Below are 19,807 nucleotides of genomic sequence, written 5' to 3'. Positions count from 1 at the left end.
CCGGCAATGGTGACGTCTCCATGAGTGAAAAATTCTCGAGAGGGACGTTAAACAATATACAACCAACCATCAACAAACTTGAATCTGCACCGCATGGCAATGAGGCTGTCTTCACTTTGTGACAATTTTTTTCTTGATGAGCATTTTCGAAAAAAAAAAAATCCTTATGTATTTCTATGAAAAGGTTTAGGTCAATTAGTGTACATAAAATTTCTACAAAATTGAATTCACATAATATTAGGCTTTTTAATTCACATTAATTTGACAAATTGAAGCCATTCTGCTCTTGACAAGTACATTAATTTTCAGAGATATACTTTATTTCATACTTTAATTTATATAAGAATTTGTTTGTACCATGTGACCCTGGGAACTAACATTGGAACAAACTTAACTACACTTTAAGGATGCTGTCCTGTAAGTTTTGCCTTTTGTGGATTAATGGTTCTTTAGAAGATTTTAAATCTCCCATCCTAACCGTACTATTTCCTGATGATTTCCCACTTGAAAAGGAGCTTTATTTGAATAAACATGAATCTCCTTTACCTAAGGATGTTTATGCTAACTGAATGGCTTTTGAGAAGAAAATGAGAATGTGAATGTCTGAGCACTATTCTGAACTATTTCCGCAGGCTCTCGGAGTACATCGCAGCAAGATATCCAACTAGTCAGGGCAATATCTGCAGGCTCCCAGAGTACATCGCAGCAAGATATCCAACTAGTCAGGGCAATATCTACAGGCTCCCAGAGTATGTCGCAGCAAGATATTCAACTAGTCAGGGCAATATCTGCAGGCTCCCAGAGTATGTCGCAGTAAGATATTCAACTAGTCAGGGCAATATCTGCAGGCTCCCAGAGTATGTCGCAGCAAGATACTCAACTAGTCAGGGCAATATCCGCAGGCACCTGGAGTACATCGCAGCAAGATATGCAACTAGTCAGGGCAATATCTGCAGGCTCCCAGAGTATGTTGCAGCAAGATATCCAACTAATCAGGACTGTATCTGCAGGAACCTGCAGTACATCAACAAATCAGGGCCGTATCCACAGGATCCCAGAGTACATCAAAGTGAGATATCCATCTAATCAGGGCCGTATCCACAGGTCCCAGAGTACGTCACAGCAAGCTATCCAACCTGAATCTACACTACATCGGGATGCTTGCAAATGAATTTGACAAAACAAAACTATAGAATTAAAAAGAATTCTTAAAATATTATTTCCCATGCAAAACATTAACCTGTTCTGGAGCCATCTGAACCTAATACCCTGAAGATAGGAACATATATGAATATAAATCACACAAAGAATTGCTTGTATAATTGGGATTCTTATACAAAGTTTGAAGATTGTTTCTATATATTTCTATGTATAAGTTTAAGCTACTTATACTGTGGTCATTCCAGGACCATGGACTTGATGCATAAATATTCCGCGTCCAACATCTCTTTGTTTATTTCACCAGTGTTTATAAACTCACAATTTCTCATGGAACGGGGCATGTGTAAATTGAACAGACTTGAATCCCCTTTACAAAACATTGGTCCAGACCTTCCATATAAAAAGATGGATAACTTATGTGCAAAGGTTCATATATATTGAGAGCCCCACCCCTTTCCATATATCACATATATTCCAATATAAAATTTCAAAAAAACCTGGTCAAGCTGAACAAAATTAATGAATATGTATTCATATCAGTTTTATATAACGCCTTTTCAAATGAGTTTACCCTACATACCTATATAAAACAATACCCTTAACGTGGCCCTGGGGACCTTCATGTAGCTGTACTTAACATGAATCTACAGTATGAGAAAGTTTCTACATCTTAGCTTCACATATTGTACCATGGCGGTTCTTTCAAGAAGAGAATTTTTAAAGAATTTTACAGTATTATTCTCTATAAAGCATTGACCCCCTCTCCCCATTGTGATCCTGCCAAGGCCCAAAGGGCTCTTGGCTTGAACAAGCTTAAATCTTCTTTAGAGAAAGACATCCTATTTTAATCTTATCTCCCTATGGAAGGGCCCTTAGTCCTTCATGTGGTAATTAAGTCTGGCTGCAATTGACTCTGGTACATAGTTCTCTGGAATAAGTCAAAAATGAGAAAAATTTACAGACAAAAGATGCTGGACAAACTTTAATTAAAAAGTTTACTGAAGATTTCATCTCAGGTGAGCTAAAAACAGAAACTCCAGGTCTGTAATCCTACAGCAGTCAGGTGATTGACCACTGTTCGACTACTCTTTGACTTACATCTAAGAAGTTTCATGATCTTGAGGCCAGAAATTCTAATTGGCAACACCTGCCATATGTTAATAATGATGTAGCAAATAAACACCATTCCTGAGAACAAAGTCAACCTCATTCACTCTCTTCTACATCTTGACATATTTCTCTTAAGTTTCTAAATAACCCTACACTTCAATATTCCACATCTTCACTCAGTTAAAAGAGAATTCACTTCCAGCAATCTAAACAAACTAATCTCTCCAGGGCTTACAATTAATTAGATAAATTGGACTAAATTTGGTTCAACTATTGAACCTCTGTGTTACAAATTGTGACAAACAATATTCATCGATATACTGACTTCAATAAACAGAACTTCCATTACAATTCGTCTGGTGACAGTTAGGGTTAACAACTCCCAAACTGTCTTTAAATGTCCGAGCCCGACACAAACAGCAGACATCCCCATGAAATTCTACAGGGCTTTGCGCTGGAGTTGTGAGAATATCAATATTCTGGAAGAGTCTTCTCCGAACAAAGTTGACGTATTAAAGCCCTGAACTTCTGATTATGCTAGGACCGAGACAATAAACAAGTCCCAATGGTCTTCTGCATGAGCAAAATGTTCTGACGACAACACTGAAATTCTTCTGAGATGGTCAACATTTGTGTCATGGCTACTTACCTCACAACATCACATCACAAAAAGAACATTAGTGATTGGATATGCATCGCAATACAGTTGTCATGACCTTATTACCTTTGATCAGATTTCTTAGTCTTGTATGGTAGTACAATAGTATTATTTTTGAAAATTACAATTGCAGACCTATATGGTATTAATTAATATATATGTGTAATATATAATACTGTATTTCATTAATTATATAACAGTAACAAATGAGAATGACTAGAACAATATAAAAGTTAAACTTATGCCACACTCAAGACTCATTCCAGATCAATGACATATAGAACTCACAATATGATACTGTATCATAAAGACCTGCAATCAAGGTGATAGGTATGTTGTCATGTTGCTACACTTCCTCTGTGATCAATGTGATAAATATAGTATCATGTTGCTACACTTCCTCTGTGATCAAAGTGATAGATATATTGTCATATTGCTACACTTCCTCTGTGATCAATGTGATAAATATATTGTCATATTGCTACACTTCCTCTGTGATCAAAGTGATAGATATATTGTCATATTGCTACACTTCCTCTGTGATCAAAGTGATAGATATATTGTCATATTGCTACACTTCCTCTGTGATCAAAGTGATAGATATATTGTCATATTGCTACACTTCCTCTGTGATCAATGTGATAAATATATTGTCATATTGCTACACTTCCTCTGTGATCAATGTGATAAATATATTGTCATATTGCTACACTTCCTCTGTGATCAATGTGATAGATATGTTGTCATATTGCTACACTTCCTCTGTGATCAATGTGATAGATATATTGTCATATTGCTACACTTCCTCTGTGATCAATGTGATAGATATATTGTCATGTTGTTACACTTCCTCTGTGATCAATGTGATAAATATATTGTCATATTGCTACACTTCCTCTGTGATCAATGTGATAGATATATTGTCATATTGCTACACTTCCTCTGTGATCAATGTGATAGATATATTGTCATGTTGTTACACTTTGTCACTACCATCTAGTTCATATACACTATCATTGATCTGCTTTAGATTCAAATCAATTCTAAACACTGCCAACAATCCTCTTAGCTATAGGGATCTTAGATGCCGATCTGTAGCTCTCTGCATGGGTAAATATTGGGGACACACTTCTTTCCTACAGAGCTTCCGATCGGCATCTTAAAAGGGATACAAACTGTTAAGTGCCTTAAATGTGTAAAGTAAGACTACAAACAACACATAAAATGTAAGTGGTGTATTATTCATCAGATACCATAGAATAAGTTAGCTACTACAATAATTATGGTGACAAACTCCCATTTGGCTTATAAAGACTATCTAAACTATTATAGTTTACATCACGATAATGGTCATTAAACCACTAATGTGTTATATTTTTAAACTTCCTTCACTAGTATAACCATAACTGCCTTACCTTTGTGCACCAAACTGACAGGAACACTTTAACTGAATCCTCATCGAAAATCAAGAATTTTATTTTTTTTGGAAGACAAAGGCAGATGTCACTTACAGCTTATCAAGACAAGACAGTTTAAACAACTCATAAAGGGCCCCTAAAAAACGTCTCCTCTGGAAACAGAAATCTTCATGTTATTAATGAAGAAAGGGAGCAAAACTCAGTGATGTGTGAAACATGGAAGTTACAGCTGCTGGCGGATTATTCCATTGAAACGACTCCCCCTGCATGAAATTTGGTGTGTTATTGTTTACTTCATTATGCAGATCTCGATCTCTCTCTGTTGGAGTGTTCCATCTTCATTTGTCCTAAGGAGGGGGATACCATTTTGATAAAATCAATATCATTTTTACCAGTATTTAATGATGTCTCTTTCCAAAAAATATTGTTCGACACAACAGATGTTTGATGTCATTTTGAAAAACACATATCGCTTTTAGTGGAGTAATAGTAATATGAACTTGAATATAATCAATATTTTTTTTTTTTTAAAAATGAATCTCATTTCTTCATAAAGCTATCGTTTTCTATTTTAGTCGACAAATATAAAGGCTTGTGTAATAAATAATGCACCTATCATTTGTTGATTTCATTACATCCTATTGCCGCATTTAAACACTATAAAACGATACAAAAACTCTACACTTCTGAACACCTTATTCTCTTAAAGCTTCGGTACAGTTCGGCAAAAAACACTCACTTTTAACATGCAGCAAAGAAATAATTTCTCCCATACATCTGTATCTAATTCAATTAAAAACGTTGTTAATGGAGAACTCCCAACCTCAAGAATTTAATAATGTCATTCTTCACAACATGGTACACGACAAACAAATACTATGTCTAAGGGATGATTACGTTCCTTTATTGGGTTTCCCCACCAGTGCTAAGTTCCCAATTAGCTTGTTTCAATTCCTATTCGCTTTCACTTTGTGTCATTAGTCATCTGTTCTGAGGAATAATTTTTACTTCTCTGAAGCATGTATTTACAATGCATGAAACAAACTGCTGGAATCATCTTACGAATTTACATGACATGCAGCCAAAACATGTCTTCTTTAAAGCTTATAGCTATATGGTGAACCATTAATTTTATTCTATTATATCTCAATGTTGGGTTGGTTTGGTGTTTTCAAAATACAGAAAATTATTCATTCATTTAACCATCTGCTAGGTACAGTGAAAGTTGTTTAGTATGAACACAGATACAGTAAATTTATAAATATAATGAAGTTTTTCTGAATCCATTGCCAAATTCTTCGTATTTCTTTTGAAAAATTTGTTCAGTGAATTTTGATATAGCAAATCTATGGATATGACAAGACTAATTTTTCTTAGTGCATGTATGTTGGACCAATTTTCAAAAGAGTATAATAACAATGTATGTGTGCCCTTTTACAACAATTCTTGTTCATACATTTCATTTTATCACAATATTTTCAATGGTTTCTTTTGTTTTTACAATCGGATATCTCTTATTAACATTTTAGATACTAATTTCTTTTATTAGAAATCACTTTATTATGTCTGTTAAGTGAATTCTCATGACTAAATCATCAATTGAAATTGGAGAGATGTCACCATGGGTAATGTACAAGTGGCAAAAATTGGTTGTACCTGTCAGAGTTTTTACTGTAGTCAACAGACATAACAGAAATAACAAGATGTGTTTGTGAAATGCCCCCAATAATGGCCAATTCCAAAGATGGCCAAGGTCAGAAGGACAAATTAATATTTACCATTTAGAAGTTATGGCCAATGTCAAATTTCTTAAAAGTAGGTCAAATGCGAAGGTCAAAAGGTTTAGTACCCACGAAAAGGTCTTGTCACAAGGAATACTCATGTGAAATATCAAAGCTCTAACACTTACTGTTCAAAAGTTATTAAGCAAGGTTACAGTTTCAGACAAAATGACAGATAGGACAAAGACAAAATGCCCCCCCCCCCCCCCCCCCCCTTGTATTCCACAGATAACCAACAGAGCCCCAGGAATTCCCTGTATAACCAAGTGTTACTGTTACCAACAGATGGTCAACAGGGCCTCAGGAATTCTCTGTATAACCGAGTTTTACTGTAACCAACAAGGCCCCAGGAATTCTCTGTATAATGGAGTTTTACTGTAACCAACAGATGGTCAACAGGGCCTCAGGAATTCTCAATATAACCGAGTTTTACTGTTACCAACAGGGCCTCAGGAATTCTCAATATAACCGAGTTTTACTGTAACCAACAGGGCCTCAGGAATTCTCAATATAACCGAGTTTTACTGTTACCAACAGATGGTCAACAGGGCCTCAGGAATTCTCAGTATAACCGAGTTTTACTGTTACCAACAGATGGTCAACAGGGCCTCAGGAATTCTCAATATAACCGAGTTTTACTGTTACCAACAGATGGTCAACAGGGCCTCAGGAATTCTCTGTATAACCGAGTTTTACTGTAACCAACAGATGGTCAACAGGGCCTCAGGAATTCTCTGTATAACCGAGTTTTACTGTAACCAACAAGGCCCCAGGAATTCTCTGTATAACGGAGTTTTACTGTATTCCACAGATAAGCAATTTTCTCAGGATCCTCTTACCCTCTTGAATTTCAAAATAAAAGGCATCTTGAAACAATCCTAATTACAGGCTCTCATGTCTAACAAGGAAAAGCAAACTCCATCATTCAAACATCTGTACAATGAAATGATGCACACCCCAATCTTATTATTGTATGTTATAGGCCTGTCAAGACGCATTAGAAATGTCTGCCATTTGTTTATGAATTTTTCAGAGGGGTAGATTCAAATAGAAATGGCTTACTGATGAACTATGGCTCCTGTCTGTGTATCAATCAAGAGTTTGTTTACTCTACAAGGGCCGGCAGATGGTTCATATATTTTTCCACTATTCCGGGCAATTTGGTCACTAAATGTTAACTGAAAGAGGATATTCTCCAATGCAAACCATCTTTCCTAAAGTATGAGTAAACGTCATTGCATGACAGAGACTCATATTCCAACATAGTCAATGATGAATATCTAAACATCATATCCATCACCAATGTCAAAATGATTCACGACAAGCATCTCTGTACCAAATATAAGAGAGAACCTTATTAAATGTAATATAGAGAAAAAAGATGAATTTCTTCCAAGCAACTGGTCAATTTAAACATCATCTGTTTTAAGGGGAAAGTTCTATAAACATGAGGTTTCCACAACAGCTGTAGTGGCAAGCGAACAATGTACCTTTCAATCAGAGACCAGCATCTGGTAACTCTAACAAAAAGAGTTTGTATCTAAATACAAATAAGATTAAACATTTGTACTGCCAACCATACACTACAAAACTCAAACAAAAAGAGTCTGTATCTAAATAATAATAAGATTAAACATTTGTACTGCCAACCATACACAGTACAAAACTCAAACAAAAAGAGTCTGTATCTAAATAATAATAAGATTAAACATTTGTACTGCATGCCAACCATATACAGTACGTACATGGATGGTCATAAATAAACATCATCTTGTTGTGGAGGTACCTTATACATAATAGTTCTTCAAATAATGACTGACATTGATAAAACAATTTTTACAGAAAAAAGGTACATTTTGGGTACCTTTGTTGGGTACACTTTTACACCACTGCATCTGTCTTTCAATAAATACAATGAAGCTGACGCACTCTGTACTGGCTGACTTACAAGGGGGGGTATATATGGGGGACTTACCATCTGAGCAGTACTCTTCGGTTTGGATTTTATGTCTTTGATTTTGTCATTAGCTGAAATAGTAAAAGAAATCTATAATAATAAACCAACAAAAAAAACCTGTTTGACTAACGATAATCAATGTATGCATCAATTGCTGGAATTCTGAAGCCTCCAGACTCCTATACAATTGCATGAATTTTAATACCCATGCTGGTATTGAAAATAATTCAAACTGACATGTTAACTTATTGACAATATCCCTTTTCTAGATTTATTAAACATGGTCAATTTACACAATTTCAAAATAGGTGAGTCAACACCGTAGACAGAAATGACAACTGAATCCATATTGAACTAAATTTCATTATATAAGGAATGAATAAAGAAAAGTCAAGTATGATTTTTAGGGGGTTTGTCTTTTTTTATTTCAAATCACATGATTCATAAATCTTGCAGTTATACAAGTGATGTGTTTACATGACTTTTTTGGTACGAACATTAGTCTATATATTCAATATGTCAAAGGACAAGTGGAATTTTTAGTGAGACACAAAGTAAGCGAATTTTCCATTAAAATGGGTAGATATATATTTAACGAGAGCTAATTTTCGCAACGTTATAATTCCAAGAAAGATAACTATTACCTAAGATTCGGAATAAATTGTTAGTGATATTCAATTTTAGTAATCTCAACACCCTCTTAATGTACCTCTTTATGAAACAATAATTTCTGTGTAAACTACTATCCCAATAAATATATCTAATTAAATATATTGAATAAAATCATCCCATTTCAGTTAAGGAATTACTGTTTAAATAGGTTTAGATATTGAACTAAATTCGGCTAGCCTCTTACACGAGTCTGGTCCCCATCCCAGCCATTCTTGTTTTTACACTTCGCTATAGAAAACAGAGTGGTGGGGGTGGAGACCAGACTAAGTTTTCATTACACACCAGGATTACTCTTCAATATACTCACTAAGAGTTTGTATTACTTCTAGGAGAATTATACATTTCTTATTGATAATTCTATATTAATTATATCATGTCTATGAAAAATGAGAACTGTATACTTGTATTGGGATGTTATGAACAGATGCAAAAATCAAAGGGATTTGAATTGACTGTATGCTTAACATGGTTACACCAACAAATAAAAACATTTGAAGCTGTCAAATTGAGTTATTAAATTAGTGAGACATTGATGCAAGAATATAGCAATATAAGGTTTTGACTGTGCGCAGATTTTTCTGCGCCATAAATTGAAGGTTTTTATAAGGGGTGGATCTGTAGCTCTTTGATCTGTGCCAACATTTTCCCAGAGAGCTACAGATCTGCAGCTCCGTTACTTAGGTAACAGGAATATACACAATTGTAGTAGCACCTGATTCAAGACATATAGCAACTTGCAAGTGCACAGACCTCTCACATTAATCTAGCCAAGTCTCAAATCATAATTGGTAATGTTATTCTGAGAAATTAACAAACTGAACTCAGAAGAACTTTTACTATAGTAACTATCATAATGCTCCTTCATAATAAACTCATCATTATATTTTTCACCAGATAATGAAGTTCTCTACCAACAGAACTCCTGTCTACAGGAAATCTTATCACAATTACACGTGTACCCCCTAGCTCCGGAACAGATTGTGATAGTCTGACTGGTGGCAGGAGGCCATGCCTGGTATTTGAACTTGAACCAGGATATCTACCTAACTGTCATGTACTGCAGGGCCTTTATCTGAGGAACACATCAGGATATATTAATTTTAACAGCATGTGTATTTTCTGACCATTAGTTAGCCCCACCAAAAAAAAAAAATCTTAAGTTCTGAGCTCAAAAACGACATTGATTTGCAAGGTTTAACTGTTCATAAAGAACTAAAAAAAAACAAGATAAACTTCATTGGTGGTAATGTTTTATGAAGTATGGCTAAATGCCTTGTGTTATATTACAGATCAATATTGTATGGTATACAAGCTGAGCACCAAACACACACATCAGAACCAAGATTAAAATATCATACACTGAAATGGACTGGAAGTGCAGAGCTAACAATTGTTAATATTACCAAATCGATACCGTACTGCTAATCGGAGATTCTTCTGACTCTTACTCTCCCTTTGATATTGTGACATGTTTTAAGGGGGGGGGGAAGAAATCTGTTTACTGCTTCTTGTCAATACTTCAAGACTATAGACCTGCATTTCATAAAATCGCTAAAAATAAATAAATCTCCAACAAAAAATCTGAACACTTCTTACTACAATTAATGCCTGTTAGAATTTTTCTTTGCTCTGCATCAAGAACACTATAATGAAATAAAGATAACAAAAGTCTTTCTTTTCTTTACCAATGGAATTAAAAGTGAACAAAATAACCTTCATGTAAAAAATAAAGGTTAGAAGGTACGGTAAAACCTACTCCTACTGATCCACACACAGTAAATCATCACGAATCCAAATCATACAGTAAAACCTACTCTTACTGATCCACACACAGTAAATCATCACAAATCCAAATCATACAGTAAAACCTACTCTTACTGATCCACACACAGTAAATCATCACAAATCCAAATCATACAGTAAAACCTACTCTTACTGATCCACACACAGTAAATCATCACAAATCCAAATCATACGGTAAAACCTACTCTTACTGATCCACACAGTAAATCATCACAAATCCAAATCATACAGTAAAACCTACTCTTACTGATCCACACACAGTAAATCATCACGAATCCAAATCATACGGTAAAACCTACTCTTACTGATCCACACAGTAAATCATCACAAATCCAAATCATACAGTAAAATTTGCCCTTACTGATCTACACAGTAAATCATCACAAATCCAAATCATACAGTAAAACCTACTCTTACTGATCCTACACAGTAAATCATCACAAATCCAAATCATACAGTAAAATCTACTCTTACTGATCCACACAGTAAATCATCACAAATCCAAATCATACAGTAAAATCTGCCCTTACTGATCCTACACAGTAAATCATCACAAATCCAAATCATACAGTAAAACCTACTCTTACTGATCCACACAGTAAATCATCACAAATCCAAATCATACAGTAAAATCTACTCTTACTGATCCACACAGTAAATCATCACAAATCCAAATCATACAGTAAAACCTACTCTTACTGATCCACACAGTAAATCATCACAAATCCAAATCATACAGTAAAACCTACTTTTACTGATCCTACACAGTAAATCATCACAAATCCAAATCATACAGTAAAACCTACTCTTACTGATCCACACAGTAAATCATCACAAATCCAAATCATACAGTAAAATCTACTCTTACTGATCCACACAGTAAATCATCACAAATCCAAATCATACAGTAAAATCTGCCCTTACTGATCCTACACAGTAAATCATCACAAATCCAAATCATACAGTAAAACCTACTCTTACTGATCCACACAGTAAATCATCACAAATCCAAATCAAACAGTAAAACCTACTCTTACTGATCCACACAGTAAATCATCACAAATCCAAATCATACAGTAAAATCTACTCTTACTGATCCACACAGTAAATCATCACGAATCCAAATGATACAGTAAAACCTACTCTTACTGATCCACACAGTAAATCATCACAAATCCAAATCATACAGTAAAATCTGCCCTTACTGATCCTACACAGTAAATCATCACAAATCCAAATCATACAGTAAAACCTACTCTTACTGATCCACACACAGTAAATCATCACAAATCCAAATCATACGGTAAAACCTACTCTTACTGATCCACACAGTAAATCATCACAAATCCAAATCATACAGTAAAATCTGCCCTTACTGATCCTACACAGTAAATCATCACAAATCCAAATCATACAGTAAAACCTACTCTTACTGATCCACACACAGTAAATCATCACAAATCCAAATCATACAGTAAAACCTACTCTTACTGATCCACACACAGTAAATCATCACAAATCCAAATCATACAGTAAAACCTACTCTTACTGATCATCACGAATCCAAATGATACAGTATTTAAGGTGGCTCACTACACCTGGAAAGTTTCTCAAATCAGCACGAAATGATTTAATCGTGAAAGATATGATGATATGTAATAAGTAAATATGTCAAAAAGGCAGAAAAATAGGCAATTTTGGATTAAAAAATACATCATTTTTGAAAAAAAAGTCAATACATTTAATTGTATAAAAGCTTCCAGCAGATTTGAACTAATTTGGAATCTGCGGGTCATTAACCTGATACTTGATCCACTGAACTACGATGATATACTAACAAATCGATCAATGCAAGTAATTTCTCAAAATGTTTAAATCGGCATCTAGTGACATTATAATGTCATAAAAAGTAAAAGTCTTGATGTAATGAGCTACATTAATTAGTTAAGTTGTAAATAGGGTGCTTTGAAGGTCCCTAAAATGCACACCCCTAACGCGTGGTCAACAAGTTTAATACCTGACGACTTTCAAGAACAACTACTATAGAATTAAATTTGCAGGACTCATTTTTCGTAGATTGTTGAGATTTTACATTTTTTGTAGATTGTGGAGATTTTACAATATTTGTGGATTGTGGAGATTTTACAAGTACTTACTGACAGCCTCAATGACCTCGGCTAGAAGGACTCCATCTGACACGTCCTGCTGAAGGTCACTGATTGTGTGTTTGTTTTTGGCTTTCTCTAAGTAATGATTGGCCCAGTCTGTGTATATCTGAAGAAAAAACATGACACAATCATAAAACTTTCTGGCAACAAACTCAGTTTTTATTTATCTATAATTCTTTTTTTTAAGTTCTGCATTTCTCACCTACTGAAGGTGCACATTTTGTTTTCATATAAGACCTCCAACTTTATTGGACTTTGCAGAACACATCAAACTCATTCCCATTATGATTTTCCCTAATCAAAGTCAAAAGGTATATATAAAAAAAAGTGCACATGTATAAAACAAATTTATACACAAAACTAATTTAAAACAATTACATACAAACCTTAATTTTGAATTTTTCATTGAAAAACGTGTTATAGTGTTCAGTATTTTCACTTTGAACAGGATGACTTGAAGACGATCCCATTTTTCAATATTTCCAAAAATTACAACACCGTTAATTTAATTTCTGGGAGACATTTGAGCACCCACGACCAGCAAGTCAATTACAATGTTAACTTCCACGAGACTGCAGAAATGCACATCATGAGATCCTGAACATCTTTAATCCTGAGACAATGCCTGGAGTCTTGATTTCAGAACTGAAGACGCCAAAGTAGATTTTATACCAGAAAAAAGTAATCGTTTCTAGGCTTCATCACAGACAGAAATGGAGGAAAAATTGACTGGCATCCAATCGCATCAGAACAAGAAATCGGTGCAGAAAACCATCTTTTTAACGGGAAAAAGGTTGTCAGTATTTCAGATGAACAAGACGAGCTGCATGTCACAATGATCTTCAGAAAGAATCCAGATCATTGCTGTTTTACTCCAACCAATTGCCATCCATGCAGGGGGACCCTTAATGCATATGAACAATGGTTCCCATCTAACATAAATGATTTTGACTTTTGCAGACTGATGATTTTCTACAGGAAAATTTACAACTTGCTTTCCTGTACTACGGTTCAATTTGTCCTATCGGAATATCTCCAATACTGCCTCACATAGAAATGACAGACTTAGGATTTGTTTCACAGTTAAATAATTCATACAGCTGACTTCATTTCTTTCCTGAGTTGATGATTATGCCGTAGACATTGAGAAGACTCTCGCAACTCTTTATTCATTAAGAGCACATTACGATAGAGAAATTTCTGTAGCCTTTTTTATCTGGCAAATTTAAAAAAACTTCAGATGTTTAGAGAAAACAAAAAGATGTTCCCTATAGGTGGCATTTTCAGTAGTAGGGCATCTGTGCGAAAGATTCAATTATAACACATTATTAATATCTCCAACCAAAAAACACAGGAAAATTAGAAAAACCTGGTCACGATGGGTCGCTTGCTCATCGTAAAATCCACACAATTATTACCCGATATTAAGAGATCAAACAGTAAACTGTTTGTTGGTATATACATCAAGGACCAGGTATCTAGTTTGGTTCAGGATGACTAAACATCATAATTACAAGTCATTAAACTATTTTTATGTATTGGGGAGTTAAAAATCAATACACTGTCGATTATCATCCCAAAAAAAAAAATTATTTGCTGGGATTGGGACTGTCACACAGTCATTTTGATGTAAATTGTAAAGTCAAGAGGGGTTTGCAAAGACCCTACTCGATCTGATAGGTAAACAAGAAATGTCAACAACAAAAAAATACAACCAAAAAAAACCAACAACAAATGGGAAAAAAATCCCAATCAATTTCATAGTAAATTTCACATTTTCCTACAAGGCATAAAAAATCAATAGCTGATGACTTGACTTTCCATATGGTTCTGCCTAACGAGAACATTTTACAGATTATAGAGAGCAAACTAAGGGAGACTACTCTCACATACAGAGGTAACCAAATCACTGGTCATCTCAACATGTGTTTGGATTTCATTACTCTGAGCTTAGAGCACATGTATTACTGTAACATTGTACATAGTAGAAGAGATATGGAGAGGGAGAGAAAGGAGAGGGGGAGAAACATTGTACATAGTAGCAGGGAGAGGGGAGAGAGAAGCAGGAGAGAGAGAGAGAGAGAGAGAGAGAGAGAGAGAGAGAGAGAAAGAGAGAGAAAGAAAGAAAGAGAGAGAGGAGGCAAGTGAGGAGAAAGAGAGGAAGGAGAAACATTGTACATAGTAGCAGGGAGAGAGGAGAGAGGCAGGAGAGAGAGAGAGAGAGAGAGAGAGAGAGAGAGAGAGAGAGAGAGAGAGGGGAGGCAAGTGAGGAGAAAGAGAGGAAGGAGAACCATTGTATATAGTAGAAGAGATATGGGGAGGGAGAGAAAGAAGAAGGGAGAGGGGGAGAAATTTTGTACATAGTAGCAGGGGGAGAGGGAGAGAGAGAGGAGGCAAGAGAGGAGAGAGAGAGGAAGGAGAAACATGTACATAGTAGCAGGGGGAGAGAGGCAGGAGAGAGAGAGAGAGAGAGAGAGAGAGAGAGAGAGAGAGAGAGAGAGAGAGAGAGAGAGAGAGAGGATTTGAAATAGAACCCTTCCTAAGTCATAGTACTAGCTGTCATTTAATGAAACAAGATATTCAGCAAATTACAAACATCTAGCTGACAAAACTTCAAAATCAATTCCAACAACAAACCCGTTTCCTGCTACTACATTTTATTCAGCAAGAAAAAGAGCTCCTGACAGTATATTTGACAGTAAGAGTTATTGCCCTTTTGACTGCTCTCTAAAGATTGTCCTGGTTTGCCCTATGTAGGCAGCCATTAACACTGTACCAGATTTGCAGTGATTAATGAGAGGTGGATGTTCTGTACAACATTTGGCTTATCTGGAGCATTCCGGGGTTGGTCAGTGCTTCTTCACTGATCAAAGAAAGCCCCCCAAAAAACTGAATATCCAATATGGACAAAGTCATATTTTTCTCAGCAGAATATACCAGTATCCACAATAGAGTGACCTTTATCACACATTCTTCACAGAGTATACTATTACCACTTAGACATAAGAGGATGTGGGGAGGGCAGATGTTCTGGAGGTTGCTGTGAGACCCCACCCCACTTAGTGGGGGCCTAAGGAGAGTAAAACTGACACACTGAAGCTTCTGGGTTGATTTTCCTCTGTGATTTTAGCATATATTACATAATCTGTATAACTCATGTAGGTGTGGAGGTGCCAAGTCCCCCCCCCCCCCTCCAGCTCATAAGTTTTAGCATATCATATTGGAAATTGCACTTTGCCTCGTTATATATTGCATGGCAGTTTTTGCTTCGCTAAGAGATAATACCAGTCATTTAACAGTGGTTAACTGATGAACTTTTGGGAGTTCCTGGGGTTTAAGACGGTACAAGGCCCTGGGATATAAGTATACTTTGTATTATAGAGATAAAGTAGTCATTTTCTAGTGATCCACGCTAGGAAAACTGAAGCTGCCGAGTGAAACATATACAACACTTTATATACATCACAACCATTCTACAACTCAGCCTAGCATGTAATAGTCAAACATATACAACACTTTATATACATCACAACCATTCTACAACTCAGCCTAGCATGTAATAGTCAAACATATACAACACTTTATATACATCACAACCATTCTACAACTCAGCCTAGCATGTAATAGTCAAATATATACAACACTTTATATACATCACAACCATTCTACAACTCAGCCTAGCATGTAATAGTCAAACATATACAACACTTTATATACATCACAACCATTCTACAACTCAGCCTAGCATGTAATAGTCAAACATATACAACACTTTATATACATCACAACCATTCTACAACTCAGCCTAGCATGTAATAGTCAAACATATACAATACTTTATATACATCACAACCATTCTACAACTCAGCCTAGCATGTAATAGTCAAACATATACAACACTTTATATACATCACAACCATTCTACAACTCAGCCTAGCATGTAATAGTCAAATATATACAACACTTTATATACATCACAACCATTCTACAACTCAGCCTAGCATGTAATAGTCAAATATATACAACACTTTATATACATCACAACCATTCTACAACTCAGCCTAGCATGTAATAGTCAAATATATACAACACTTTATATACAATGTTGGGGGGGGAAGAGAGAGAGGGAGAGAGAGAGAGAGAGAGAGAGAGAGAGAGAGAGAGAGAGAGAGAGGAGGGGGAGGGGGGCTTAGATGCTTAGCCTATGAATACCACATTTTGATCATTATAAACATGAACATATACTATTTGAGACAATTTTTCAAAAATTTAGGATTGTGGTAAAGGACTTTTTACGTTGTGTGATTTTTCAAGAACAAGCAACTTTTTTCTGGTTTATTCCAGTCCGATATACTCTGCATTATGCAACTCTATTGCAGTATATCACAAATATATTGTGTAGTATTTGTATCTTCCATGTCATGGTACATCAGGAAGCCTACGCGTTACGCCATCAAGTGTTCCACTTAACAAGCAACATTTTCTGTTTAGAATCCCGAAAAATAATCTTCTAAGTATTGCTATAGGACATTGCCACTAAACCATATTCAAAATTTAACAATTTTCATGTCAGTATTGCATATAGGTGAAATGTGTTTACACTGCACAGCTTTACCATATTGTATAATAAAATGTCTGTACCAATCATCATATTGAAAGGGAGACAACTCAAATGTTAGTATTGAAGACCATCGACCTAGAGTCAAGCTATAGGAGAGAGCCGGCAGACATAAATACATAGTAAATCTCCACTTCAATCTGATGTAATCTCCAATCCTCTTGACAATTATTTATTGCATTCTATTCATCTTTCAGTGACAAATTATATCACAATTCACCATCTAAAATACGTACCACCCTGCCGAAAAGTTTTCCAACAACCCTAAAATATGAAACTCTTCTAAAATTATTAAAAATCATTTCCATGTATTTGATTAAATGTACCAGAAAAATGTCTATTTATCATTAGATGAGTCTGTGACTGCATTAAGAGATAGGATAACAAAAAAAACCCAACATACATTCAATGCTTAATAACCACAACTTAACAGCATGCCCTGAAAACATCAAACAGTTTCAATCCTACAAGGAAGAGCTATTATTGTTCAAATTAAACCACAAAGATGAAAATGATCAATGTTCCCCAATCAGTACAGAAATCAAAAGAAATTCACATGGATTCTTCAAGACTATTGTACAATGTGCAGCTGATAGCAGCAGTTGATGCAGGCTTGTTCCTTCAAGAGGTGCTCCTTCAGAAATCTTGTATGCACACACTTGAGATTACTAAATTACACCGATATCACTTCCGAATTACATGTGGTTGTTCGTAGGAAGACAGTAAGAGTTTCCAAAACCGCATAACTCAACTTTACGTAAACTCTGTTAGCAATTAATGTACAACTGCTATTGAATTTTGTTGCAAAAAGCTATAGCTACACGTGACAATTGCATCAGCCTTATTTAAATTTTAAGTTATTGCACACCTAGTATATATTTTTTTTTATCAATGTTCTTTTCTTTTGATTTTCACATCAAGTAGGCTCAAAATGTATCTAATAAAAATTTGAAAGGCTGTGAAAGAACTTTGAATTTTATTGACAGTATTGCATATGCACTTATAAGATATCTGATTTGAAGGCAACACATTTTGTTTGAGCTGTGGATCACATCGGATTTCAAACATTTCGGTTGAGCATCACTGAAGAGACATTATTTGTTGAAATGCACATCTGGTGCATCAAAATTGGTACCATACAAGTTTTACATCTTCAGCTTATTGGATTTGAGGGTAATATACTTTGTTTGATCTGTGAACATATAATACAACATACCATATATTACATCTTAAGTTAGCAAGTCTCAAACCATCCTCATGTGATTTATCAATATTAATGGTTGAAAGTGGAAGAACTGTATTAATTTCAACTCAGAATAGTTCATTCTAATTAATAACCAAAGAAAATGTGTATGTTGACACCTTTTTAAAGAAAACAGAAGTATATATATGTTAACATCAGAAAATCTCACATTTTTGTTACACAGAATAATTATAATAGATAAAAACTTGCTAAAATGACAAATCTTAATGTCAACAGTTTAATAAAAAAAAAAAACCTGCTAATTAATTCATGAACATGTATAAATTAATTGTGGATATGGGGGATAAACATACAGTATAGGAGACACCAGCATACACAACATTTTTTAAATTATAAATAATTTAATATTCTCCATGGAAAATATCAACTTTTTCAGTATAATTTATGCAGTGAATAAAATTCCTCTGAAAAATATATTTCTATCATGCTTAAAGATTAATTTAATTAAACAAATTTGCAAAAAACCTATGACATCACATGAGGATCAATCAACCTTTAAGCAAATTTACTGTAATGCGGATATCATGTAAATTTCAGCAAAATCAAATCAGAAAGATGTTGATACCTGCTAGCTTTAAAATGATGTAACCGCATTATGTGAATATTAGCTAGTTATTCATAGACCATAGACAAACAAAATTCCTGAAGCAGAGAGCAGTGTATTACTTAGCCATTAACCAAATGACACTAATTTTATGGATACTTAGGAAAACAGAAGAAAGACTCTTGTGCCAAACTGCATTTAAACAAAGGCTTAACGCTTAACACAAGTCCGCTCTTTAACCACTGGTCTGCATCAAGGTGGTTTCTTGTTTTCAATCTGTTCAATTTTTTGACGAAAATATTTGACAAAGTATTTCAGCATATATACAAAATGACATATACTAGCTATTAAAGACTCCTAAACATATACGAGAAATTGATTATCGAGTAATTTCGCAAGAGACATCACTCGCAAAATAAAATCATTTGCTGTTATTTTTCTGTTAAAAAAACTGGTGTTTGAATTGTTTAATTTTGATTATTTAATTGCCATTTCTTTCTTATTCCCAAGAATTACATTTCTTCTGCATCAGATGAACAGATAAAAGTGTTGTTTTTTTTATTTACGTGTAACGCGATATACATTATCAACGTGTCTGACGTCGTGTGACGTTAAAATATTTTTATGTTAAGTCGCAAATATTTTTGGACATT

General features: G+C 34.8%; 1 protein-coding gene across 5 annotated transcripts in view; it reads right to left on the bottom strand.

Moving 5' to 3' along the window:
* The window catches only part of LOC125673788 (neuron navigator 3-like), a 125,379-nt gene that overhangs the window by 74,954 nt on the left and 30,618 nt on the right, over positions 1-19,807 (bottom strand). For 4 of the 5 annotated variants that reach the window (XM_056157563.1, XM_056157564.1, XM_048910592.2 and 1 more), the window contains exons 2-3: positions 12,717-12,834; positions 8,104-8,156 (exon numbers count right to left, since the gene is read on the bottom strand). In XM_056157563.1, the coding sequence (XP_056013538.1) occupies positions 8,104-8,156; positions 12,717-12,834 (171 nt within the window). Of the gene's footprint in view, positions 1-8,103; positions 8,157-12,716; positions 12,835-13,114; positions 14,544-19,807 lie in introns of those variants that run through there. The other variant, XM_056157562.1, reaches the window with a different exon arrangement.

This window comes from Ostrea edulis, chromosome 3 (assembly GCF_947568905.1).
Source record: "Ostrea edulis chromosome 3, xbOstEdul1.1, whole genome shotgun sequence".
Lineage (NCBI taxonomy): Eukaryota > Metazoa > Mollusca > Bivalvia > Ostreida > Ostreidae > Ostrea > Ostrea edulis.
This window is presented reverse-complemented; position numbering and strand designations above follow the sequence as displayed.